Here is a 27,307-nt window from a genome sequence, read left to right as displayed (position 1 = left end):
GCCATTAGGACTCACCAAAATGAAAGTAAGTTTTGAAATGTTATTATTGTTTTCCACTATCTCAGCTTTAGAGAAACTTAAATACTATTAGTAAGATTCATCATGAGACTTTATCATCAAACTGCTGGGCACAGACCTCCTCTCACACGGAAAAGGATTGAGCATTAATTACCGCGCTTGCTCAATGCGGGTTGGTGATTTCAAACTTTATAGTCCAGGTTTCCTAGAGATGTTTTCCTTCACCTTTAATTAGTCATTGCTATTAGTGAAATTTCATTTCAATTAATTTGGTCCTATTGCTTTTAGCTAAGAAAAAAAAACTATTTTGCATTAAATATCAAGTATTCGTACGTAACGTAACGTATCTGACAATGTCCTTCATAAATCGTATTATGCAGAATAAGTAATTTATCGCTAATCTAAATCAGATTAAGATACCTGCGTATTGGGATTGCCAATCACATTAAATAAACATGACTTATTGATCCATAATAATGCAAACATTTACATACCTATTCCATTTATCGGAATTATATTGCATATTAACCTTATCATCATTATACTAGGTATATAATGTAGATATAGGTACCTAGGTCTCCTGCCGGGGCTGCAGGATTGTTCGAAAGAGATACCGCGGCCCTAGTACATAAAAGGCCTACGACGGAACACGACGGTTTTTAGTCAGTTACGGCCCTTTCACACGGCAGTCCAGTTTTTTGCAGGATACCGTTTTTTGGAGGATCCCGTTTGATCGCAAAAGATATGCTAGTGTTCACACGAGCAAACCGCGTGCAGGATCCTGCAAAATGCACTACGTGTGAATACAGCGTCCGTTTTTGCAGGATACAGTAAAATACCGGTCCCGCAAAACTGGACTGCCGTGTGGAAGGGCTGTAAGAGTCTGACACTCCCTCACCGCTGCTCACCCACAGCGGGAGAGGTCATTTTGATGATTTGATGATTTTTGACGACGTCAAAAATCATCAAATGACTCTTTTCTTAAAAAAAGGCATTTTAGTTGTTTTAAAATGTTCTTCAAACGCGAGCCTGGGTTCGATTCCTTAAACAAGGTGTTGTTGAGGAACAGAGAATGAATCCACTAAATAAGTTAGAAATAAGTAAATAAAGTTTAAATGCGACACTATGATTTTCTTCTGTACTGTTTATATTATTAATTAAATTGCTGTCAATCCGATTAAATTCGACATTTGAATAGTCGTGAAGCAGAGATTTTGTAGAACTATCTGTCAAGTCTTTGCTAAATGTCAAACTTACAACAATTTGCATAGAAGTTCATTAAGTAACTTAATTAACAATACCCTTCAAAGATTTAATTAACGACGTGAATAACATAACAGTCAGTTTTAAGTTATATTGGACCTTCGTCAAAAATAGTTAGACAATTTGCAGATTAATAGTTTTAGACAAATTCTGTTATGTTTAAAGGATTTACTATGCAACGAACTAAAAACTGCTCAAACTCAATTTTTGCAACTTACATAAAAAATGATTATACAATATGTATATTTTACATAGGTACATTCATGATATCGTACACATTAAAGCTGTTGATGTTGTGATTAAGATATTTAGGTATTGCTTTTGAACAAGGACTCCTCTTAATACACATTTATATTTACCGTATCCTTATAAGAAATTCCTGAAGAAAATCACATTTATGTTCATCGACAAAATAGGTACCTTCTCAACAATATTTAAATGCTGACCTGTTTCGATACAAGTACCCCATATTCTTCAGAGTGCAACAGAACTTCATACTATTATTACCGATTTTTTTGTATGCCACTTTACCTCGTATGAATCTACTTGTAGTATTTCTTTCTTGAGAAATTCTCTTCAATTCCTAACACAGAGGCACTTAAGACGTTTTATCATCAAATTTTTCTTCACTCAAGCGCATTTATGAATTATTAATACAATATATACGTCGCCATTTACGTTGTTATATTGCTAAAGTAATGTGTTCAACCTGAAATTACGCTGGAAACTTATGTGTGGTTGAGTATATTTGCTCTGAGAGACTGCTGCTGCATTTTTATACTGCCTTTGCATATAATATTTATTTGCTTTGAATATGTATATTGTCTATTTATATAGAGTTATAGTTCGGCCATTCAGAGAATGCGTTCCTGACACGTCGCGATTGAACTGACGACGTAACTACATTCATTGATTATTGATATAATAATGTTGTTTTAATGCTCCTCAATTGTTAAAACGGTAAACAACCAGCAAAAATATTTTTATCGTAACTGCAACGCAAGTAAATCGCTGTTAGTATCGTTCAATCGCGACGTGTCAGGAACGCATTCTCTGAATGGCCGAACTATAATAGTTTGCATTTTTTTTTACGACGTCAAAAATCATCATATGACCCTCCCGCTGTGGGTTACCAGCGGTGAGGGAGTGTCAGTCTCTTACTGACTAAAAACCGTCGTGTTCCGTCGTGGGCCTTTTATGTACCAGGGCCGCGGTATCTCTTTCGAACAACCCGCAGCCCCGGCAGGCCTTGGCCCTACTGGGCTTGCTGGGGTTGCTGACATCTTTTTGAGGAGGGCGTGGAACAAAGCGCGATAGTTTGCATCTGAAAAACTTATCTAATAATATCTGTAATCAAAATTCATAGGGGTGCAATTGAAACATTATTGATTGAAATAACTGATCGAATGGATGTTATTTTACTAACTTTTATTTACTGTATAAGGAAAGGCAGCTTGAAATAACATTATAAAATTATAGGCCCTGTCATCTCTTCTTTCTTCAGCGACATCTCCCAAAATTCCACCCTTTCCCCAAATTGTGGACATTGTATGTGACAGTATCTAATAAGCAGGTCATTTTGTATTCAGATCAGGTGTTCTCGCGAGATGTTCAGTGAGGTCGTCAATGGAAGGGCCTACTGCTTAACTAGGAGGGTTAAACTGGATTATGTTTGCTTAAGTTACGGAATTTACGTGTGAGATCGTCATGAAAAGTGCTGTGTTTTTTGATAAAATCGTTAAAACAAATCATTTGGAAATAGCTGAGAGTTACTCAATTATGTATTTGTCTTCTTTTCCTGCTAAACAACACACATCGTTCGTCTTTATGACAACAGTAGGGAATAATTCCTGGGGGGCTCGTAAACCAAAATAACCTTTTACGAGAAATAAAGCAATCCTCATAAATTAACTTAGGACTTGAATTGAGCAACTTTATTTAAGTGTCATTAGAACTAAAAAATCCGAAACAGAACATAGGTAATTACAAAATCAGCTTTATAATAATTCAAATTACCGGTATCGTTATGCAACGTTGCAATTCTTCAAAGTAATACCTACAACAGTTTGCAATACTCACTATTATGCTAACAACGTAATCCAGTTTGGATCGAAGGCGTGTGATTGGTCAAAACAGGCAGCTGGTGTGATTGATACGCCAATACGGATTATTCACGGTTGCCAGCCATGCTCTGCCAAACTATGTTACTGGCAGGTTGGCGTGTCTCGGCTAGGTAATCTAACTTTGTGCTCAATTGCTAGTGAGTAGGTTTTATTTAGTATTTTTTTTTTAGTAGAAACATATTTACAAAATATTTACATTAATTTAAAAAAGTTAAAATTAACTTATATATTTGCAACTTAAAACTAATACAGTGCATCAAAAAATTGCTCCTCATCGCTGTCACTGGGAAATGTACCCAAAAGGCTGGCAGCATTGCCACGTTGGATGGCAATGCTCAACCTCTGTGCGAAATAAAAGCTAGCCTTTGGGTCCCGGGAAGTGTCAGTAAATTGTATGTATAGCCGTCTTTTGTATGCTTTTATGTATCTAAAGGTTTTGTTAAGCTTGTTCTCGAAGACTATTTGGTTTAACTTCTAAATTCCTCTGAGCTTTTAAGCGTCTTATGTGCTTTTTTTGAGCTAAATTATTCATATTCTAAAAAAGTATATTAATGTTTACATTGATGATAACAAATACCAAAAATAAGTAAATGAGAATTCGTGGTTTAATCAAAAGTTAATAGATAATTAATTGAAGCAATAACTATTTCAAACATGGCATACAAAAACGTATGTTTTACAACCAAAGTAGTGTACCTACTATTCACCTTCATAGCAACCCAATGTACTTACATATGACCTGCCAACATTTATTATTCCTTCATAAATAAACTTACACCATCTGTGGCCATAACCGATAAGATTCTAACTGAACTATGTGCGAACCTCGTTCATTCTGAGTGGACTATTTCGTTCTTTCGGAGCGATCCATAATGACCTGTCAGAATTTCTCGCCAACTCTATTATTAGTATAACATATGGTTCATTTTGTTGCTTTACTTGGTAGAGAAATATTCCATGTAAATAGGTGAAGAAATACATTTTTAATTCGAGCTTTAGAAACCTCTAGAAAACCTCAAAAGTATATCGTTAGTTTGGGAATTGTAGACACAGGTACTCAGGGCTAGGATTATAAAAATTGCATCTTTCGGCCGTGGCTTTATAGAAAAGTAATAACTTTCTGCCCTTGTTCTTTCACACAGTAACAAATGCTAGGTCCAGTTACAAGGTTTTGAGAGAATAACTGACAAATAAAATAAACTATTTAATTTTTTAAGACACATTTATAAAATACAAACTTCCAAAGGTGGGAACTACTTAAACCCCGATTCAAAGTAGGATATAGCCTACCTCAATGAAGGGCCTATCTAACATTGTTTTTTTTTTCAAATCAGTCCAGTAGTTCCTAGGATAAGAGCGTTCAAAGAATCAAACAAGGTATTCAGTTATATAATATTAATATGTACCTATACCTGAATAATTATTACAATTTACTTTCACCTAGTCGAACATGCGTAATTCCTAACCTACGTCGAATTCTCTTGAGGTAGAACCGACCATAACAGGATCGATGGGGTGGCATGATTTAATGAGAGCCAACGCTTAAGCTGCCACAATCCCGTCATGATGTTGTATTGAAATTACATTACTGTATGTAAGTCTACAGGTAACTGACATTTCATACACATGTTGATTTTATTTATTAACGTAATTCTGTCATTTGTTTTTCTTTTTGTAAATATTTGGCAGGATGACGTTCAGCTTTTGCTCAATCCTTCTCCGTGTGAGAGGAGGCCTGTGCCCAGCAGTGGGACGATAAAAAGGCTGTAACAGAAATATTTGGCAGGATGACGTTCAGCTTTTGAATATTTACAAATTTTTAACTGACTTAAAACAAGAAGGTCAGATTGATCTGTAAATATGTATGTTTGTGCGCGATTATCTCACGTTTGATTGAGGGAATTTTGCTTTTTTCACCGTAATATTCGACAGACTTAGGAGAAGGTTTAAGGCAAATTATTGAAGTCACTTTCATGTTTTTGTAAAAACCAAATGATACAAAATATAAGTAAAATAACTCGCAAGAAAGGAAGGCTTATTATTATAGAGACATAAATGGTTTATGGCAGAAAAAAACTTTCTTTCTTTTATACCAATACCACATGGGAAGCTGTAAAGTTTTACACTCCCAGGACCCAACTATGCGATAGTGATGTCATAAAGGCACTCATTCATGCAGTATGCCTGATGGAGAACAACGCCACTCATATTTTACGAGCAAACCTAAATACGCGGAGCATTTTTTGTCTTTTATTGAGAGCTAAAAATATGGCCAAACTTACTATTTCATGTGGACCAACAAATATAAGAGCATCAAAAGGTTTCATTAATTCAGAATTCTATAACAAATAAAAAAAAATACATAAAATGAGTACCAAATTCTATAAATAATTTAATCAAAATAAATCTTACCTAATCGATTCACCGTCCTGTTACAATGTGAAAGCTAGACATACATAATATATGAATGTACCTCCTGAAATTCAAATGAGTCTTCAGTAGTTTAATTTTTAACTTTAAATACCTATTGTGGTGACCCTATCACCAATAGAGGGCCAATGGGTCATCCTTTGCATTTTTAACGAGAAACGTGACGAAGTTATTTAAAGGTCCAAGATAATGGCTTTGTACCCTACTTAACCTCAATAGCTTGGTTTGCAACAAAACCAAAAAACGAATCTTAAATTAGTTGAGCTTTTTGATGTTAGATTTGCATTACAAAATACAAAATACATTACGAAAAAAACAATCGATTTCTGAGAGAGCTATTTATAAGAAGGCTTCTATCTCGTAGCCTGAAGCACCATTTGACGGATCTGAAATAACACGGGTGTTTTCAAAACCTGGTATAATAGCAACATATTTTTACAAAGCAATGAAACGAGGAAGATATCTTCCTTATCTTCCTCGTTTCATTGCTTTCAATATCGATTCTGACTTCAAACCGTCACAATCAATTTTTGAAGGCAAACTCGATAAACTTTGGAAATGTCAAAGGCAGTCTAATCCATCAGGGAAAATATATTGAAGCTACAATAAACCTTTATTCCCTAGAAACTCTAGTTTTTGGAACGAAAACTTTATTATCTCGAAGTACATGATATTCGAATTTAGTTTTGGGTCTTCGAAAACCTTTGACGTTTTTCGACACCATTTTCTGGAACATCGACAATTTTCGGCAATATTTTCGCACTTTCGCAATAAACGTAGTTTGGTTAAGTTTTTTATTTGAAGCTAAGTTGAATGGTTAATATAATCTATGCGAATAAATGCATTTTCTTTCTCTTGAACTTAGAAGATTAATTGATTATTGACAAACTTTTCATTTTTAAATCGGATTGAAAAATAAAATGGATATAGTTCAAGATCTAATCACAAAAGTTCATAGCTGCACTTTTTGTTGCTTCGTCTTTCTTCTATGTTGATACATATTTACTAATCACAAAACACCCAAAAAATCTAATTTGTTGACACAGAACCAAAGCTACTCAACAAAAATGGAAATCATTGAAAAAAATCTGAGATGTCTACCATTCCAAAAATGGTTGAAATACTTATTCGTACCGTCCAATCTCAGATTCGAAGGAACATTTCTGATTACAAAACATACCACATTGAGCAGGCAATATCGTTTGAAAACCTATTGGATTCGTTAAAAGACCCTCATATGTATTGTTACATACCTATATTTAGAAAGTACTAAAGGCAAAAAAGGTTGTTGTATTTTTTTCTCGTAAAGTGGCTTATTAGGCAAGCCCTTTTTTCAGTACGCTATAGAATTATTTAGGTAAAAGGTTTTTTTATCTGCAATTTGGTTTAGAAATTCAAACGAATGAACCAAAAAGTGGGTTCTATATTTTTTTGACTAAGTGGCTCATTTTATAGCTTGTGAACATTTTGTAGTCACAACATTAAAGTGAAAAAAACTTCGGATCTGGCATTATTGGAATAAAATGCAAAGTTATATTACTTTGAACAGTAGTTGCTAGTTATGCACCTAAAAACCTGCTTCTTTTGACATCTTCCAAACAATATTTTAGAACACCAAAGCATCATTTTCATCAACCAACAAATAAGTACCTACATTTACTTTTTTTTAAGGTATGATTCACTAAAACTGCATAAAAGTTGATTTCAGCAATATAACCTTTAGCCAGAGCTACAAATCATAACAATAAATGTTTCAATAAACGCGGGAATCTCGCCGACCGCTTATTTCCCAGGAGACAGAGTTAACTCATTGTTATTAGATAACTGAGCCACTGCCAGCCAAGATTTGCTAATATAAATACGACTATAGCGTTTATGTGTTAGTCAAATAAAAAGTTTGGGAGTTTCGTTCCAAAATTCTGCCCAATTTTCAACTGTAGTTATACGTCAAACAGTCCCGTCGAATGTTGCCAAAAAAATTATAATAAAAATATACAATGCTATTACCAAAAAGTTAAATTCTAAAACTAGCCATTTCCCAGCTTGAAGTCGGAATAAGTGTTTCAAATGGAGTAATGCCTCTCTGTTCTCCAGAACCCGGTTACCAGGGCTTCCCGATAGGTACCCTTGGTAAGACCAATTGGTATCAGACGTTTGACACGTGTATCAGTAAATATTAAATTTCAGGCTTTAGTTTTATTGTTAAACAATGAACTTAATCCGTTGTCCGTTCTAGGAGTAATACTCATTCTGGTTTCAAAGATCGATAGCGTTCCTTTAATCTTTTTACTCGAGTACCAGGAAGAGTTACTGGACCCTTCTCGTTTAAATCCTTGGTTATCCAAGAGTATAGAGTTATCGAATTACTAATCCCAAAAACAACAGATAGATAGGTTATAAGAATCCACTGTTACAAGTGACATCGGATCTATGCCGTGTCAAATGGCAGTCGGAAACAAGGGCTCAAGAGACACTGAATGTGTAATGAGATATAAATGAGCTCGTTAGACGTCGAACTGCGTTGAATAGCTGCTAATACCGGCAGCAATTATTGGAGGAATTATTAATGGACTTATTATGAAGATAAACGTGATGTTTATATTCATCTGTTGCTTAACCTTTTGGGATGTTCAGGATTATTGAATTGGGTGCCTTCCTGTGTCTCCTGGTTGCTTGCGTGTTTGGTTGTTTATTTACAAACAGCTGTAAGCCCCGAAGCATGATTAGGTACACACAGTTTAAGCTGGTAAAGAAACGTCTGCAAAATAAATTTCGTTCATACTTGTAGATCAAGATCGAAAGTGGCCAACATTGGTCCAAAGAAATGCGTGGTAACAGGAGACACAACAGACAACAAACACATCGATCTTTTGTCCTAAAAATAAAACTAAACCTAACCGCCCTAACGATGTAATTACGGACAAAATTGCGGTTAACCCGATCCAACTCTCTAGTTACTGACCATTATTATCGAATCTAAATCCCTTCAAATAATGTCAAATACAAAATAAAACTGACCAAGTGCGAGTTGGACTAGCGCACACGATGGGCTTTGTATGTGAAACGGGCAAAAAATCACGTTTGTTATATGGGAGCCTTAAGTATTTGTTATCATAGCGGCAAAAAATACTACACTGAATACTTATCTGTGAAAATTGTGTCTAACTATAACAGCTCTTGAGGTACAACTGGTGAAAGATGCACGGGCAGACAGACAGACGGACAGCGAAACCTTAGTAATAAAGCCTTGTTTTTCCTCTAGGTATGGAACCCTAAAAAAAAGACGTAAAACTATAATCCACGTCGATAATAATCATCAACGTTGACCTTTTGGGACCTTTGTTCTTGACAATAAAATGGCCGTCTACCCCTGAGACCGTTCACAGAAAATCTTTTACGAGAGAAATCAACGGAACAATTCGAAAGTCTATCCCCAATATCTATTTGTTGGAGGCAATAAAAAAATTCTTCCCTCCTTTTTTTGTTGGGCCGAAATATTTGCGTTGTATTCCAAATCGTTTGGGATAATAGGACTCAATATGCTTATTGCATAAGCGGTTTGGTATGATTTTATATATGTGGTGGCCTTATCGTAGACTTGACCACTTCATGAAATGACTCGACCATTTCATGAAATGGTCCCGTTTCATGAAATGTTTCACTGTTTATTGGCCACATCATGATGTGACTTGGGCAAATCAATGATGAGAAATCGTTTCTCGATATGTGCAACTAAAAGCTCGGCTTCTTCATGAAATTATCAAAATTAATTGATCACATCGTAAAATAGTTATGTAAATTGCCCCTAGGGGCGCTGCCAGCGCTTTATTTACGTTTGAAGATGGCGGCCGTTGACTGCATTGAAAATTCTCGCAGCGAAAAATTGAATAATTCGTTTGAGGAAGAAAGTGACAAAAGAGTGTACGACGAAAATAATAATAATATTAAATAATTCTACGTTGGTGAATTATAACAACGTTTTTAATTATAAGGTTATAAAACAAATCAAGAACAGTAGGGTGACCACGCCAAAGACGTCCATGGACTATTACTGGCTGTCAAAATATGACGTTATGGAAACTGCAGATGAGGAATATCTTATATTTAATAAAAAATGCGTCGACGATCCTACTATGCGTATAATTCCGATGGAGAAGTATTTTGAAATATTAAAGGAAGTTCATAAAACTGTTGGATAAGGTGGACGACTAAAAATGATTCAATACATTAAAAATAGGTTTATATCCCAAAGAAACCCATTGAGCTATTTATTGACTATTATTGTGTTATTAATAATAATATATATGACAGGAACATACTTTTCTGTTTAATTTGCTTACTCCAAACCCCATGGAATTATTTACCAGCGATGTAACCCTTATAACTTCTTGCGAGTAGTAGCGAGTGTAACATCCACCAGATACAAGAACCCACCGCTCTCAGAACGCATCCCAAACGAGCCAGCTGAGCGCAGACCTAGGTAAGGTGGGGAAACTCGTCTACCCCTATAGTCTGCAACATAGTATGCAACAATAATGTCCTCTTAGCCAATTATCGGCTACGGCGGCTGTTCTCATGTAAGGAGATTAGCCAACTGCGCGAGACATATTATAGTGCACAAGAATTTGCGAGGTGACACACAGACACAGCTGCACTCACTATTCCTTCACTTCCATAGCCCGATGGGATGGCAATCCAACACGATCGGAGAGAGATCAGGCGCAGGACCGACATTTACGTGCTCTCCGATGCACAAATACCAACTTCCAAGCTGCGGGCTGTTTCGTGAAAGTCTCTAAAACCCACAAAGCGATTTCGGCTCGACCCGGGAATCAAGACCTCGTGCTCGACAGCTGCGCTTGCGACAGCTAGACCAACGAGGCAGTGAACCTACAGGTTACGTCATTTAAGATTAAGTGTGTTCTATTTTAAGATTCCTAAAATGTTACTAAAGTTCCTATTTTATTTAAATTATTGTGTATGTCGGACTTAAAGGACAGGAACAAGTTCTTACTCTTTATATTTGCAATCGAAGTTATGAAAAAAACCTAAGTGTTTTTGCCTCCTGACAATTTTGAGCTGTGAAAAATTTCACAACTACCAGATTTTATGAAATTAAACTCCAATGGGTCGAATTACCTATGCTACGCGAGTTTCCCCCTTACCCAAAATATTGTGGATTTATATTAAATATTTTATGGATACCCTATTATACCATACGGCCAGACGTGGATGACAAAATCGAGAAATGTTGACGATTTAACGATCTGGTCAAATTAACATGAACATTTCATGAAACGCAACCATTTCATGAAATGCTCAAGCTTTTCATGAAGTGGTCAATTCTACGATATGGCTACGACATATATACCGGCAGTCGCGACTCTGAGACAGAAGTGAGCTACTTGCAAGGGCCCTTTGAATAAATAAAATGGAATTGAAGCCCTTATATCTTTGCGTAAGGTTGTTCGAAACATGATCCCAAAGAGTATTATTGTACACGAATGTTATCGTTTTGTTCATACTTTATACATGAATTGGATAAGGAATGTTGTCTTTTGCAATACGCTTGTGGCAGATGCATCATCAATTATTTATTGATAAAACGACTGAGACATTATTATTGTTATATGTACGAGTTAATTATTCCAAATACCTACTACTAATGTTAAGTAGACCTAAGCTTGTAAGGCTGGAAGGGAAAGAACAATATAATGTTTTATCCTTTGGTCCCTTTCCGAAAACACGCAGACTTTGAGCGAAACCAAAGCACAGAATAGAAAAAAAAAACATACCTTTCGTTTTCCTTTTTATTCTTCAACCTTTAACACAACAAAACATTCCCACTTCTAGAAAGGTTCCTGAATTAGTGATGTGACGGTAACATGAAACCGCCGTCACTGTTCTCGTAGAAGCTTAACCGTTAATATTAATTGTTAATCCGTCAAACGAACAGACCCTGGTGGAACTCAGTAAGATGTTAGCTGTTATTAGGGTTAAGTTAGAACGTGATAATTGATATGTATCGATAGAGGAAAATATATTGTAGGTACTGGATATTATGTGACAAGTTAGGTAAAATAGACAGTAATGATGTTTCTAACAGTTTGGAATTTAGGTAGATATGTGAGACACTTAGGAGTTTCGATAGGGTTAGGGGATAGGTAATTCTCCATATTAGGTAGTGTTCTGATCGTTACATAGGTATTTGATATCCAGATGACAGCAAATTGTGAATAATATAGCTTCCGTTTATGGTAGTGAACTTTTATTTGCAACTTCTTTACATTGGTTATAATGCCAAATTTTTCATAAAATAATTTATGCGTTTAAATAACTTTACATTTTATAAATTACAGTTTATCGAAGCTTGATCACTGCTCCACACGCATTCCTAATTTATTTTGATAAATTCAAATGTCATTTTATTTTGTTCCAGATATAACACAAAGCCAGATGCTATGTCGCGGCGTGTCAGGCCACAAAGTGGGCGGGCTCCGTGCGCACGCGCCTCGGATCTCGTTCACCAGCAAGGACGAGCCGGATCCGCACGAGTTGCGGCGGAAATCCGCAAGCAGTCGCCTCGGCAGCTCACCTAGGAGTAGCATTGCTAGTGAGGAGAGGGCTGATGGCGTTGCGCTTAGGTAAGTGGTAGGGTCCTTTTGGTCTCAAAACCAATCTTTAGTAGTATACAAGGGCGTGGTAATAAACAGCAATATTGAGTGTTGTCATAGGAGTTCGGAGTTGTGAATACTAGAGTGCTACAATATACACTCAGGTTATAAAAGTAAGGAGTAAGGTGCACAGGACCGGAGTGGATCCGACTTGGAATAAATAGGCCTGAAAATATGAAAAGTCAATGGGCAAAAATATATGAAAGCTGATACACCCTCCCGTCAGCTATCCTCGTCTAATCAACTTAGTTAAGGAGTGCTGTACTTCACTGAAGACATCTATATACCTCCGCTATCCAAAAAGTATAAACTGTGACTTCTAAAGACCCTTTTGCAAAAATTGCAATGCAATCTTGAGGGCACCACAAATATTACGGCGGTCTCCCTCGGCGCCATCCTATCTCCATTCAGTCTGGATAAAATACTGCTTAGATACGCCAATGCGCTGCAAATTTATATGGATGCATTAAATTGAAAAGTTTCGTTCACTGTGATAGTCATTTATGTGCGATTTGCATTTTATCTTGGTGAGGTTAAATTCCAGTCCTGGGTACTGTTTAAACTTTAGTTGCATAAACTGGTAAAAGCTTAATTTTGTGTTAGCCCATTTCTTTTCAAACATTTTGAATGTCAAACTTAATGCTTGCAGAATGCACCAAGAAAAGGTGCTATAACTATTAATACCAGAAGTTAAGGAATACTGTCTCGTTGGTCTACTCTAGTGATCGCAAGCCCGGCCGCTGTGTTCGAGGTCTCGGGTTCGATTCCCGGGTCGGGCCGAAATCGCTTTGTGGGTTTTCTTAAACTTTCACAAAGCAGCACGTAGTCTGGAAGTTGGTGGTTGGTCCTGCGCCTGATCTCTTTCCGGTCGTGTCGGATTGCCGTCCCATCGGGTTATGAGAGTAAAGGAATAATATGTCCTGCGCTGCTGGCTGATCTTCTTAAATGAGAACAGCCGCCGTGGCCGAAATCGGCCGTGGACGCCATTATAAGGAATACTGAAACACTGAAAAGCGTTACCACAAAAATATTCAAACTCAGCAATCAAATAAACTGCAAATTCTGGCGTTAAGTAGCTTTAAAATTCTGCCACACCTGGCTGACACATTTGCCAAGCGACCTCATAAATTAAACGGTAGATTAAAATAAAATATGGCGCGTTTAACACAGTTTTTTTGGCAAACGTCTGCACAAATTTCATTGCCAAGGGCATGACGTGACTATCTGGAAACTTGGCAGCCAGCCTTGGCCAAGAAAAGTAAGTTGTTTGTATATTATTTTAGCATTGTATGCTGTTTCATCAGTCATGTGAAAGTGAATGTGAATCATACTTTTTCCTTTATGGTATGTTATAAATTATAATAAGCCTTTATGTCTTTATTCTTTAGCATACTTTCCTGTCTCTGGATTAGGGCGGAAAAATGTTGTGGCATTAACCTTTTCCGTGGTAAAAAAATTGGGTATACTTAACACCTATATCTGTTGGTCCTTCGAGACAGATACCTGAAAATAAAATTGAAATATCGTTCAATCTTAAGCCTCAATCAAGAAAAATAACTTAATTATTGAGCTGGTTATACTTATATTTTAAACTCTTAAAAAATATTTTAGTATCTGTACTAAACCACACAATATTTTAAGAAAAATATTTACTTTGAAATTACATGAACAACTTGTATAACATAGGTAAATTGACAAGTCTTTTATTTTTGCAACCGTATTAACTTTTGCCTGAAATAAATGACATTTTATTTTATTTATTTTATTTATCACAACTCATCCTAAGAAAACATTTAAATCCTTATCATAGATCCTCATACCTTACCTTATAGCGCAGAGCATAAGTCTCAAATTGCAACTTTCCTTAAGTTCAACATACAACCTTTTGTAGCTTACCAATTTATAACAATAGATTTTGCTTTAGTAAGCGCAGATCAACTTGATCCTAATCCCGAATTCGTATCAAGCCTTTTTTCTCGTGTTTACTTTCTCGGAAACTAGGTTTGTAGAAAGAACGGAGGTTTTAGTATTCTAAAAAGAAAAAGAAAATGCTGAATGATGTACCCGTATAATTTCAAGGGAAGGTACCCTGCAAGAGCACACTGCAAACTTTTAGTCGGCCGATAGTTTGTTCGGGTTCACAAATCAGTATGAAGATGAATGGCAGTACGCACATAACAACGATCAGGTATTTAGCCGGCATCAGACGGACTAAAAACTTTAATTGAAGTCACAAAAATATTTTTTCAAACCATTCGGGACAACTTTCGGCCGACTGTTTAATCTGCAGTGTGCAACAACTCTAAGTCGACACTGTTCTTTTATTTTAAAGATGAATTCATGGTTGAGTGGATTAGTATTGTATCTTTTATTAATATTTTACCTAGTTTCCTTCGTTCATTTTCCAACATTGTCAAGGTTAGCCAGAGAAATTGTTAGAAAATAAAGCAGGATCTAAGTCTGCACTCTACAGAGGAAAATTTTAAAAACCTAATTCAAATATCGTTTCAAATTCATTCGAATAACAAAAATGAAATCTCCATTTAATTTATTTAAAAAGTAATTACTTTGCATTTCTTTCATAATATCCTTTCCATTTTTAACGTCTGATATCTGATTACATTTGCTTCCGCAAGGAAATTAACGAAAATACCGTTTGTGATGTAAACAAAAAAATGGTTTTACCGTTGCGCTACCTTTGCCGTGTAGTACGAGGAAAACGATTGCTACAATACAATTATAATTTCATATACTTATAAGTAGCTGCTTATTTTCTAGTAACGTTGAAATAAGTTTTTCAATTCGTATTTCAAAATTTGTTAGTACTTGAGACTAGGTCGTTTCAGTAAAAAAAACTCATCATATTTTTTTTTTGTACAAACTTTTCACAAAAAATCTACTGAACGGATTTTATTACACTTTTCAGTTATAGCAGTAGTAAACTAATACAAGTACCAGTAACAGTAATACTAACGATAAATAAGAAAAATGGCTTAGTACATTTCCTATTTGTTCCAAGCAATTGATTCGAATCGTTGCAATGCAATCACATTTTCCGGTCGTATGATCTGGTGCATTGCTACCCTAATCGCTTACACGACTCACAGGCCGCAGGGAAATTCCTATTGCATTTGTTTAAGCTCTACTGTAATGTAAAAACAACCTTATGCTGAAGGTGTTAAGGTTTTTATTTTGTATATCTTATTTCTACTGGCTGATAGTTCAACTTATCTATGCTAATATCACAAAGAGGTTTTTTTTTGTTTGTGATAATGGTAATGGTTCCGAAACTATTCAACTAATTTGAAAAATTCTTTCACTGTTGGAAAGCTACATTCTTCCCGAGGAAAAACGACTAGTATTATATATTTATTTATGCAACCATCCTACTATGACACCTGAGTTACGAAATACTTTCAAAGTATCCTACAGTTCGAGAAAAAGGAGCAATAACAAATATTATTTCTCAAAATTGAACTTTATACTGTCGCAGGCAAAGTCGGAATTCGGTTGTCGTTTTTTCGGGAAAAGGTTTTGAAAGATATCAGGATGATGAAAGTTCTTTTACTACGAAGGTTTAAATGGAGATTCTGATCTTCGGGCTTCGCTTGCAAAATAGAAATATCTACTTATTTCTTTATGACTGCTTTTGTATCCGTATGAACAGTAAGAAATGTATTTCAGACAATATATATAAAAATTCTATAGGTATTCTGAAATTAGAGTACCTTACTAAACTAAGTATTTTCTAAGTCACTTACTTATTGGAAAAAAATAAAATATTTATGACACCCTTTTAGTATTGATGACCCCGATTCCCAAAACAAATTATCCTAGTGCCTTATAGTGATTTTGTACGCAAATCACAAAAGTTATTTTTAATAGAATTGTTTGTTGTTTTCTGTGAGGACAAAGTTACGTCATTCAAATTGCGTTGAAATGCATGACGTTTGAAGCAGTACTTCAGACAACACGCTCTGTTTGGCTAGCCAACATGATAACAACTATTATATGTGTTAGTTTGTGTTTCAAGATAATATATAAGTATTATAGCAATGCATGTGGTTATATGTACAACGCTGAAGATTGCTACGGAGAAACACTTCTAAGTAAGCAAATCCCGCCAGATATGCTAAAACATCTTGCATTACGCAATAAGGAATATTTTCATACATTTATTTATTAAAATATTTATTGCCAGTGTATCAGCAAATACTCTGTTTTGATAAACTACAAAATAACCGTAAGCACTTTAAGATACCGGATCACAGCGACACGTAACCTCCGAATATCAGTCGGAACACTAATATAATAATATTAGAACGTACTCATTACTCATATATCAATAGCTTATCACATTTTCCACTCATGAAGCAGCCAACACGGCACCTGTGTGATTGAGTTATCCATCATTGTCTCACGCACACAAATCAACCAATACTTGCCTAAACCGAAATGATCGATTATGGGAAGCCGTCGATAATGACAGATTTTTACGTAAAGATTTAGGTTAGCCTTGGAATTTAATTATTTTTTGTTTTATGTATTTCTTAATAATTTTCTAGGAACAATTCGTGGTAGCCTAGTGGTAAAAACGCCAACTTCTCAAGTGGGACAAAAAATAATCAAAGTGTTAATATTTTCTAAATAGGTATTTATATCTTGGACACCAACCAATCCGCATTGAGCAAGCGTAGGAATTAACGTTCAATCCTTCTTTGTGAGAGGCCTGTGCACAGCAGTGGAACTATTGAAAGGTTGTTGATGATGATGAATGTTCTAGGCATAAATAAACAATTTTTTTGTCTATAAAATAAGTTCCAAGGTACTGCGGCAAATTGCAATAAATTACAGCAAGGTGCAAGAAACTTTAGCATAAAACCACTTACTGATATTGTAATGTTGCCACAATCTGCTGGCAATCCGCTACTGAAAATTCAATTTAATCTTTGTATTTATTTATTGAGTTAAGGAATCTCTCCGATTGTTTTGAATTGCCGTCCCTTCGGGCTATGAGAGTGAAGAAAAAAAAGTTCACCTCTGTCTGCGCAAATGCTTGTGCCACTATAATATTTTATGTCACTATTCGCATGAAGATGCGTGCAGCTATTTGAGAGTTTATCGCGAACAGACAGACAGATGCAAAAAAACAAAGAAGAGCACTTTGTAATATCATGTGAAGCGATTATTATCTATCCGTGCATTGAACTTATGTTATAGTTCGGCCATTCAGAGAATGCGTTCCTGACACGTCGCGATTGAACTGACGACGTAATAACATTCATTGATTATTGATATAATAATGTTGTTTTAATGCTCCTCAATTGTTAAAACGGTAAACAACCAGCAAAAATATTTTTATCGTAACTGCAACGCCATTGCAAAGTTACGTCGTCAGTTCAATCGCGACGTGTCAGGAACGCATTCTCTGAATGGCCGAACTATAACATATTTTACGAGGAAAAAAACAAAACACTACACATACTAGCACCGTGTCGATGAAGAATTAATTACTATAGTACGTAGGTGTTACAATTTATCGAAGATTTAGTTTCCAATTTGTGCCACGTAATTAGATTGTGGTGGGGTCGGTGTAAAACGAGGTACGCGGAGGTGACGTGTGAACTATTTTTATAAGTACAGGAGCTTTGTAGAAATACAGTAGTAGAGGTACTTAATAGTAAAAGGAGCTACGGAGAAAAGATGTAACCTATTATTCCATAAAGTGTAATTTTTGACATGTCATTGCGGGATTCTAGAATTTGATCGTCATTTGTTATTCTTGAACGATGTGAGTGTGTTGCTATTTGAAAATTATATTGAACTCCAATATTGGACCACTATATTGTTTCTTCATATTTTATTGAAACGTTTAAACAAATTGATACATAACGCAACTTAAAATTCAATTGAACACCCGACACTTTGACATAATCCGTTTATCCTCAAGCCTTTCATATTTTATATCGAAAATAAATAACTTCTCACATTTTATTACCGAACGTTTCTGTAATAAATTAACTCATCGTCCCATACACTTAGGGTCTTGTACCTAAGTAAAGTAAATAAAGTGTATAGTAAAGGTACCAGCACACAGACTAAATAGCCGGCCGACAGTTGACCCGATAGTTAGCAAACATTTTTTATTATAAATCCTCATTTTAATCAAAGTTTTCAGTCGGTCTGTTTACGACTGAATTCCTGATCTTTGTAATGTGCGTACTACCATTCATCTTCATACTGATATATGAGCCCAAACAAACTATCGGCCGACTAAATGTTGGCAGTGTGTGGTTACTCTAACACAAGTATATTAGATAAAACACTCTGGACAACGGTAAAACAGTTTAACTGTCACATTAAACAGAATCGTAAATGTTATTATAGTGCTTATTTGTTTAGTAAATGTATTGAGCGGAACTGCGTATCTGATTTAAAGAATATGTTAGTTTCAGTATTTACTAGTGTACATACATTAAGAGTCGTGGTGGCCTAGTGGGTAAAGAACCAACCTTTCGAGTATGAGGGTGTGGGTTCGATTCCAGGGTCAGGCAAGTACCAATGCAACTTTTCTAAGTTTGTATGTACTTTCTAAGTATACTTAGACACCAATGGCTGATAAAAAGGTGAAGGAAAACATCTTGAGGAAACCTGGACTATAAAGTCTGAAATCACCAACCCGCATTGAGCAAGCGTGGTGATTAATGCTCAATCCTTCTCCATGTGAGAGGAGGCCTGTGACCAGCAGTGGGACGATAAAAAGGCTGTAACAGTAACAGTATACATTAACACATTGATTAAACAGTTGGATTATTAACAGCTAAATTAAGTATTTAAAATAAATATTTTTCATTACAGTCTTTCATGAAATGATATAATTAATTGAATAGTGTTTTATAAGAGTATTAAATAATAATAAATAAATAAAAATTTATTTAAAAAACATAGATCACATGAATTAAGAACTATTAACTTATATATCCTGCAAAGATTTAAGGTCTACTTGCACTAAACTGAACAGATTGTTGTACATAGAGCTGAAGGGTTCGCTTGGTTGTTTTCGCTAATCTCAATAACTACTCGTCCGATTTCTGAAATTCTTTATCAGATAGCCCATTTACCCAGAAATACTACAGGCTACTTTTTATCCACGTGCCCAAATTGGTTTCTTAGGGACACAGGCAAACCCGTTGGGAAACAGCTAGTTCCTGACTAATCCTTACACGTGCCGTTTACAACATTTGTCTTCAAATGACGTCACACACTAGTATTATCTACCTGTTCAGTTGTAAGTGCTTGGACCTGTAAAGGTAATTCTGTATTGTATTTGTATTGTCGATGTTATCTGAACTATTGTTTGAGGGTATCGATAGAATTGTGGTGCTGTTGTAGTGATGTGACTTGGTGTCGATATTTTGTTATTTTATTTTAGTGGATTATCTTGAAGTTATTTTACATTGACTAGATTATGTTATTTTGTTATTTCCTTAACATGTGTGTGCTTAGAAAATACCAACCTTTGGTAGCAGTAAGTCGGTGTACTATATCCTAAGTACATAAAGCAGTTTAGCATTTCAGTATAACATACGATTCCTGGGCCTCGTTTTTAAAGAACACATAAATTATCATCATCATCATCATCATCATCAGCCTATAGCAGTCCACTGCTGGACATAGGCATCTCCAAGTGCACGCCACTGAGATCGATTTTCGGCTGCTCGCATCCAGCTCCTGCCAGCCGTCTTGCGCAAGTCATCACTCCACCGTGCCTGAGGACGGTAAATAAAAAAAATAAATAAAAATAAATAAATAAATGAAAAAAATTATAAATAAATTATCACTATGTCACAATTAAGCGCTACAAGCCAAGCAAACTAGCTTTCAATTTAACAAATAAACTCACAACGACATTGATTAATACTCCAACCTATCTTTATTATCCTGTCCGGCAATGTCCAACCAATTCCCCTAAAACTTCTTCCCCTATTTTCAAAAGGGTCATTGAACCCCATAGTTTATAGCCATCAATTGTTTATCGACGTACCCACTGACTACAGGTACAGTCGCGGACAGAATGTTTGAACCAATTTCATATCTTCGCTGTTTTATAGTTTGATACATCGAGAGGCTACATAACAATGTGACTTTCAATGGATATGGACTATGAAGTTATTGTAACTGTACCGAAGTTTTTGGTGGTCTTTGGCTGTCTGTTATTATAATTTTACGCATAATTTGTTCAACGGTCTAATCTACAGCATATTGAAATGACGACTACACCGTCGTGGGCATGTTGTACTAATGAAGACACGGAGAATTATGAGCAGTTTATCAACTGCATTCGATGCAATAAATCGTATCATTTCCATTGCTTGTCAATACCGGAAATTCCCAATGACTCGGATATTTATCGTCAGTGGAAGTGCCCGGGTTGTATGATATTAATTTCAAAAACGGTTACGAAAGATAGTACTCCTATGCGTAATATTTCCACTACGCGGGGCAATAAGAGACAGGCGTTAAACTCGCCACCTGCATCGACTGCTCTGACCGCTGATGACGTCCGTTCCATCGTTCAGGAAGTCATTAAGACTGAGTTCGCTACGTTACTTCAACAAATAAATAACACAATAGTTTCGACGATTAACAGGGAGCTGGAACCAATAAAGAAAGATGTAGATGAACTGAAAACGTCGCTTACATTTCACACGAAAGAATTTGACGAGTTTCAGTCTGATCATGTTAAGGCTATGAGCTGCATTGCCGGTCTGGAGGACGAGAATCGTCAGTTAAAAAATACTGTAGCAGAATTAAATTACAGATTAAATTATCTAGAGCAACATGCACGGTCAAACAACTTAGAGATACAGTGCTTGACTGAAAGTACAAAAGAGAACTTGTACACCGTTGTTAAACAACTCGGCTCTGCAGTCGGATACGAACTGAAGGATGTCGATATACTGCATGCCACTCGTATCGCTAAGCTGAATACCAAAAATCCTCGCCCTCGGTCTATTGTCGTCCAGCTTGCGTCGCCAAGAACGCGTGATTCTCTCCTAGCCGCTGTTATCGAGTACAATAAGAAACATTCGCTGAATAAACTGAACACTGCTAATTTTGGACTCGCAGGCAACAAAACACCGGTATACGTCGTCGAACATTTATCGCCTTCGAATAAAGCGCTCCACGCTGCCACCAGGCTTAAAGCGAAGGAGAAGGGGTACAAGTATGTTTGGGTGCGAGGTGGAAGGATCTTCGTCAAAAAAACGGATGATGCGGACCATGTACTTATAAAAAACCAGGACACTTTAAATAAGTTATTGTAGTTTTGTTTTTTCTCTTTTTTTTACTAATTATAGTGTTATCGTAGATTATATAATTTGGGATGTTATTCTCATTATTATTAATATAAAATTCAAAAGTTTACAAATATATTACCAAAACAGTCGCGGTCTTAGAACAAAAACTCACACAGTTTATCGTAATATTTCTTGTAACAATTATGATGTCATTATCTTAACCGAGACATGGCTTAATGATTCGGTACTGAGCGGCGAATTGTTCGATGATAGATATGTAGTTTATAGGAGGGATAGAAATACATCTACTTCACAAGCTAAAGATGGTGGCGGAGTTTTAATTGCGGTAAAGAATAGTATTAAATCTAAACGCATCAAAGAATGGGAAAGCGGTTGCGAAGACCTATGGGTAGCTTTAGACATATCAGGAATGCACACAGCGCGTCAATTGATTTTCTGCGCGGTATACCTACCTCCGCCTGTTCGCCGTCCCTCTTTAGAACTATATATCGATCATTGCAATGCAGTCTTTGAAAAAATCACAGACACTGAAGTTTGTATTATAGGTGACTTCAATTTAAGTAATATTGATTGGAAATTAATAAAAAATGTAACATGTCACAAAAAAACGTCATGCTCTGCTATATGTGATACTCTGCTAGATTTTACGTATGCAAATGGACTCGATCAGTTCAACTTTGTACCAAACTCTGCTGACCGAATATTGGATCTTGTATTTTCCACTCTGTCAACGTGCAGTGTTAATGAATGTTTAAACCCCATAAGCAATGTAGATCAACATCACCCACCCTTAGATATTGTTATCACTATTCCAAAAACAACCAATTTACCTTATAATATTGCAAATGTAAGACCAAATTTTCACAAAGGAGATTATGTATCAATTTGTAAATTCTTAAAAGAACAGGACTGGGACCAATTGTTTGAGGGACTTAGTGGTGTGAACGAAATGTTAGAGGTCTTCTATGAGGTTGTTAATTCTGCTATAAAAAAATTCATCCCATATCGCGTACCAAAAGGTAATAAATACCCTCCGTGGTTTAATAGCAGACTAATTAAAAAATTAAATGAAAAAAATAAGTTCAGAAAGCGTTTTAAAAAATATAATAACCCCTTAGACGCCATAGAATTAAAATATATAGGTAAAGATTGTGATCGTCTTGCCACTGAGTGTTACAATAGATATATTAACCTTCTGGAAGAGGAACTTGGCAAAAATCCTAAACTATTTTGGACGTATGTGAAAGCTAAAAGAGGAAGTTCAAGCACATACCCTAGGTCAATGACGAATGGGACAACTACTTCAACTGACGGTACAGAAATATGTGAGTTGTTCGCCAGTCAGTTTGTCTCCGCTTATAGCCTAAATCAAAATTTTGATAATAATTTTAACTCAGAATACTTACAATCTCTAGAAAGAAATAGCTTAAGCCTAAATAGTCCAATCATAGATCAAAATGTAGTATTAAAAAAATTAAAGAGTATAGACACCAGAAAGGGAGCCGGACCAGACGGAATACCACCCATCTTTATTTCGGCTTGTTCTTCTGGGTTGGCACGCCCTATTACGATCATTTACAATAAGTCTCTGTCTACTGGTGTATTTCCCACGCGATGGAAAGTGGCAAAAGTCGTTCCAATTCACAAATCAAATAACAACGAAAATGTTTCTAATTATAGGCCTATCTCGATATTGTCATCACTTGCCAAAATTTTCGAAGCAATAATCTGTCCTTACATTCAAAACCACCTGAGACTTTATTTAAGTGACCACCAGCATGGATTTGTTGGACTTAGATCTACAAGTACAAATCTAGTTCCCTTTACTGAATTATTGATAAAAACAATAGACTCAGGTCATCAAGCTGACGTCATATACACGGACTTCAGTAAAGCCTTTGACAAAGTGCCCCACAACATCTTAATTGCCAAATTACGAGCTTATGGTATTACTGGTTCTTTCCTCAACTGGTTGTCGTCGTACTTAAAAGATAGAAACTTTTTTGTTGTCTTAAATGGGTATCAGTCGTCTTTGTTTCATATTTATTCCGGCGTACCGCAAGGCTCACATCTAGGCCCCATCTTATTCAATTTCTTTATAAATGACATCCAGGACTGTTTTCAGTTCTCGGAAGTCTTTATATATGCAGATGATTTAAAATTCGTAAGAAAAATAGAATCAAAAAGTGATGCTATACTTCTACAGGAAGATCTTAACAGGCTTATCCTTTGGTGCAAAAACAATAAAATGTGTCTAAACTGTAATAAATGTTATTATATAAAATTTACGCGCAAATTTAATTGTATTAACTCTAATTACTATATAGAGAAAAACAAAATTAATGAAGTTGATACTATTAGGGACCTAGGAGTCTTATTTGATAAAAAATTGACGTTTGAACCTCATTTGGACAGCATAAGTAAAAAAGCCTCTAAAATGTTAGGCTTTGTTTTAAGAAATTGTAAAACTTTTCGTCACACCAAAACCAAAATTTTACTTTTCAATAGTTTAATTCGCAGCATATTAGAATATTGTAGCGTGGTATGGCGGCCGCATTATGCAGTTCACTCACTGCGCCTTGAGCGAATACAAAAACGATTCCTGTGGCATCTCGCATTTTCTAAAGGAATATCACGCACTATTCGCTCCTACGAAGGTAGATTAAAACATTTTGGCATAAAATCACTGGCAAATCGTAGATGTTTGAATGATGCGATGTTTGCATATAAAATTCTAGAACATAAGATTGACTGTCCTCGGTTGCTCTCCCTTTTTAGGTTTCGCGTTCCTGCGAGACTTCCTCGTAGCTCAGTCACACCACTTTATCCACCTCTAAGAAGGACAGTACTGGGTGCCAATTCTCCCTATGCACGAATGAGTAAGGTAGTAAATAGCTTCAGTGATTTAATTGATTTACATTTTGATACAATCCCCAAAAAAAAGGCCCTATTAATCAGTTTACCGAATCTTGAGATGCACTGATAGGATAGTTGACTGATTTTCTATTTGTTTATTCAAAATTTTACAAAAAAATATAACCATCATTGAAAAATTTAAAAATATCAAGCAACCTTCAAGGTAATAATATTTACATATACATTTTTAATAGCAGTCAACTACCCTATTCCATACGTAAATAGAACGTGTTTAATTTAATAAATAAAAGTGTTTAGTTAAGGTCGTAGTTAAACCCTGTTACTTAACATAAGCGGTGTTTACCTTTAAGTAATTGCTACATTGTTATTACTAATTATTTTCAGCATGTATTAATTATAAGTATTGATGTAAGCAATTGTAGGTGAACCTAAATATATAAAATAAAAAATAAAAAAAATAAAATGAAAGTCCATATAATTTTAATGCCAATAAGTTTGTATAGAATTATTTCATCAGAAACATTAGTTCTGAGAAATCTTTCTAAGAAATGTTTATGAAATATTTTTATTCATGACCTTTACAATATTTCGACCGATTGCATTATGCGGGTAAATTATGATGAGTGGTAAGTGCATGTAGTAAATCTTGTGGTTTAACCCATTTGTCCTCGACTGTACCTATTGGTTCTGTAGGAATGTATTATTCATGCAATAAATATCGATTCCCTTTTGTTTTTAGTTAGCCACTCGAAGTATAGTTGAAATGATGTTTTAATAAGGAGTGAATGAATTAAAATTACTATCGTTAATGCGGTTTTTGTGTGAGGCGTAAATAAAATAGTTCACCGTGAAAGTCGATAAAAAATAGGATCTCTAAATATATAGAAATCTTGGGTAGATGTTTTACTGGCTTCTATTTGGACTAATGCTCTATTGTCATGGTTTCGTCCAACTGGAAGAATTAAGCTGCTCCATACGTCATCCATTCACGTTAAAACTGAAAGCCTACACCAACATAGTTGGGAAAAGGCTAGGCAGATAATGATGAATTAAGTAGCTCCTCCAACTAATCCAAAATTATTATTTTGCATAACAATAGTTCAACTTAAAGGTTTAGTACGAATAATGCGGTTCACGACAAACCAGTAATTAAAGCTACAAACAACAATGGCGGTCGGGTTTACCAGTAAGCTTTGCTTCAACACAGCTATGATTAATAACAAACAGGGCTAAAATCTTCAGTAATATCAATGAATATTTCGTCTGTTTATAGATGTTATTAATTTTCGTAAGAACAAGGCTTAATTATTGTTATTATTTGGAAAAGAAGAGGGGCTTGTGCCTTGTGCTACGACCTAAGTGCTACACGGATCGAACGAGTGACTCATTGTTGTCATAACTAGACTGCTTTCAAGCCATGTACGTAAAACCATTCTATAACATTTTTCATTAAAAAAAAAAGGTTAACTAATACTTAAAAATCTTGGTTGCGCGTGACTAACAGACTTGATTACTCGTCTAACTAAGCTATATGATTATATCTGATGTGCGTTCACGTCAATAATGCAATGTGTGGATATTAAACTCGCGATCTCTCAATCGCCAGGCCGATACTTTAGCCATTGGGCTATTGCCTGGTTGATTCTGCTGTTCGTTGTATACCACTAATTATTACAAACAGTCAGGTGTTCTAGAAACAAACTTTGAGATATGTTAATACCACGTTATAGTGTAACGGGGTTCATTAATCAAGCGTTCTCAGGACATTCCACATTTTGTACTCCTAGTCGAGTAAATAAATGCCACTCGGCACAGCAATCAACGGCCTATTTACTTAACGTTACTCTTATCAAAACATCGCAAGCTGTCAAATAATGTGGAAAATCCTGTTAAATAGCTGTTACACTCACGAGCAATAATGTAGCAAAGTTAAATTAAATGACAATTTTCTCTTGTTGTACTGATAAACGTTTAACATTTTCACTAGCAACTTATTAGCACTACAAAATAGCTCTCATCTCAAAGAATAAATCAACATTTCACGAAGAATTCGCTTTTAAATATTGGTTACTGAATAGGTATTATCGCGTGACTGTACAAGCTGTAATGGTGCTTTTCACTCGTTATTGTTTCGTCATAAATCAGTCCTCGCTCTCCATGGCAGCAAAGCGCTACATCTTATAACTTAACTCACTCATTAAAATAAATAGCGAGACGAAATAGCTTCGGATATTTTAGGAGCCCAAGTGGTTTCATATGATTTATTTCAATTTTAATAAGGTTTTTCCCGCGTTTTCACTTAAATGTAGATAGATATATAAATTGTGTACAAGGTTTAAAAGAGAGGTCCAGAGGCTTAGCTGTGTAAGTAGCTTCGAAAAAACATACCTACATTTTTCGCATTATTTTAATATCAGTTATAACGTGAAGTAGTCACTCTTTTCAGCAAATTCCTTCAATAAGTAATGTAAAAGAGGGTGCTATATGTTCCATTTAATAAATAAAAAGTAAATAACATTTTGTAAATATTACCATATTTCTGACGCAGTCGTGTAATAAAACTAGGCAATAACTTTTATACCTAAATTCATACTTACGTTTC

General features: G+C 35.5%; 1 protein-coding gene across 1 annotated transcript in view; it reads left to right on the top strand.

The window, feature by feature from the left end:
* LOC124633070 overlaps nucleotides 1-27,307 on the top strand; it is a 97,272-nt gene that overhangs the window by 31,940 nt on the left and 38,025 nt on the right. The window contains exon 3 of the mRNA XM_047168163.1: nucleotides 12,274-12,478. Coding sequence (XP_047024119.1) covers nucleotides 12,274-12,478 — 205 coding nt within the window. The remainder of the gene's footprint in view (nucleotides 1-12,273; nucleotides 12,479-27,307) is intronic.

This window comes from Helicoverpa zea, chromosome 9, assembly GCF_022581195.2.
Source record: "Helicoverpa zea isolate HzStark_Cry1AcR chromosome 9, ilHelZeax1.1, whole genome shotgun sequence".
In the NCBI taxonomy this organism is placed as follows: Eukaryota; Metazoa; Arthropoda; class Insecta; order Lepidoptera; family Noctuidae; genus Helicoverpa; species Helicoverpa zea.
Note: the sequence above shows the minus strand (reverse complement) of the source record. Positions and strands in the feature narration are given on the sequence as shown.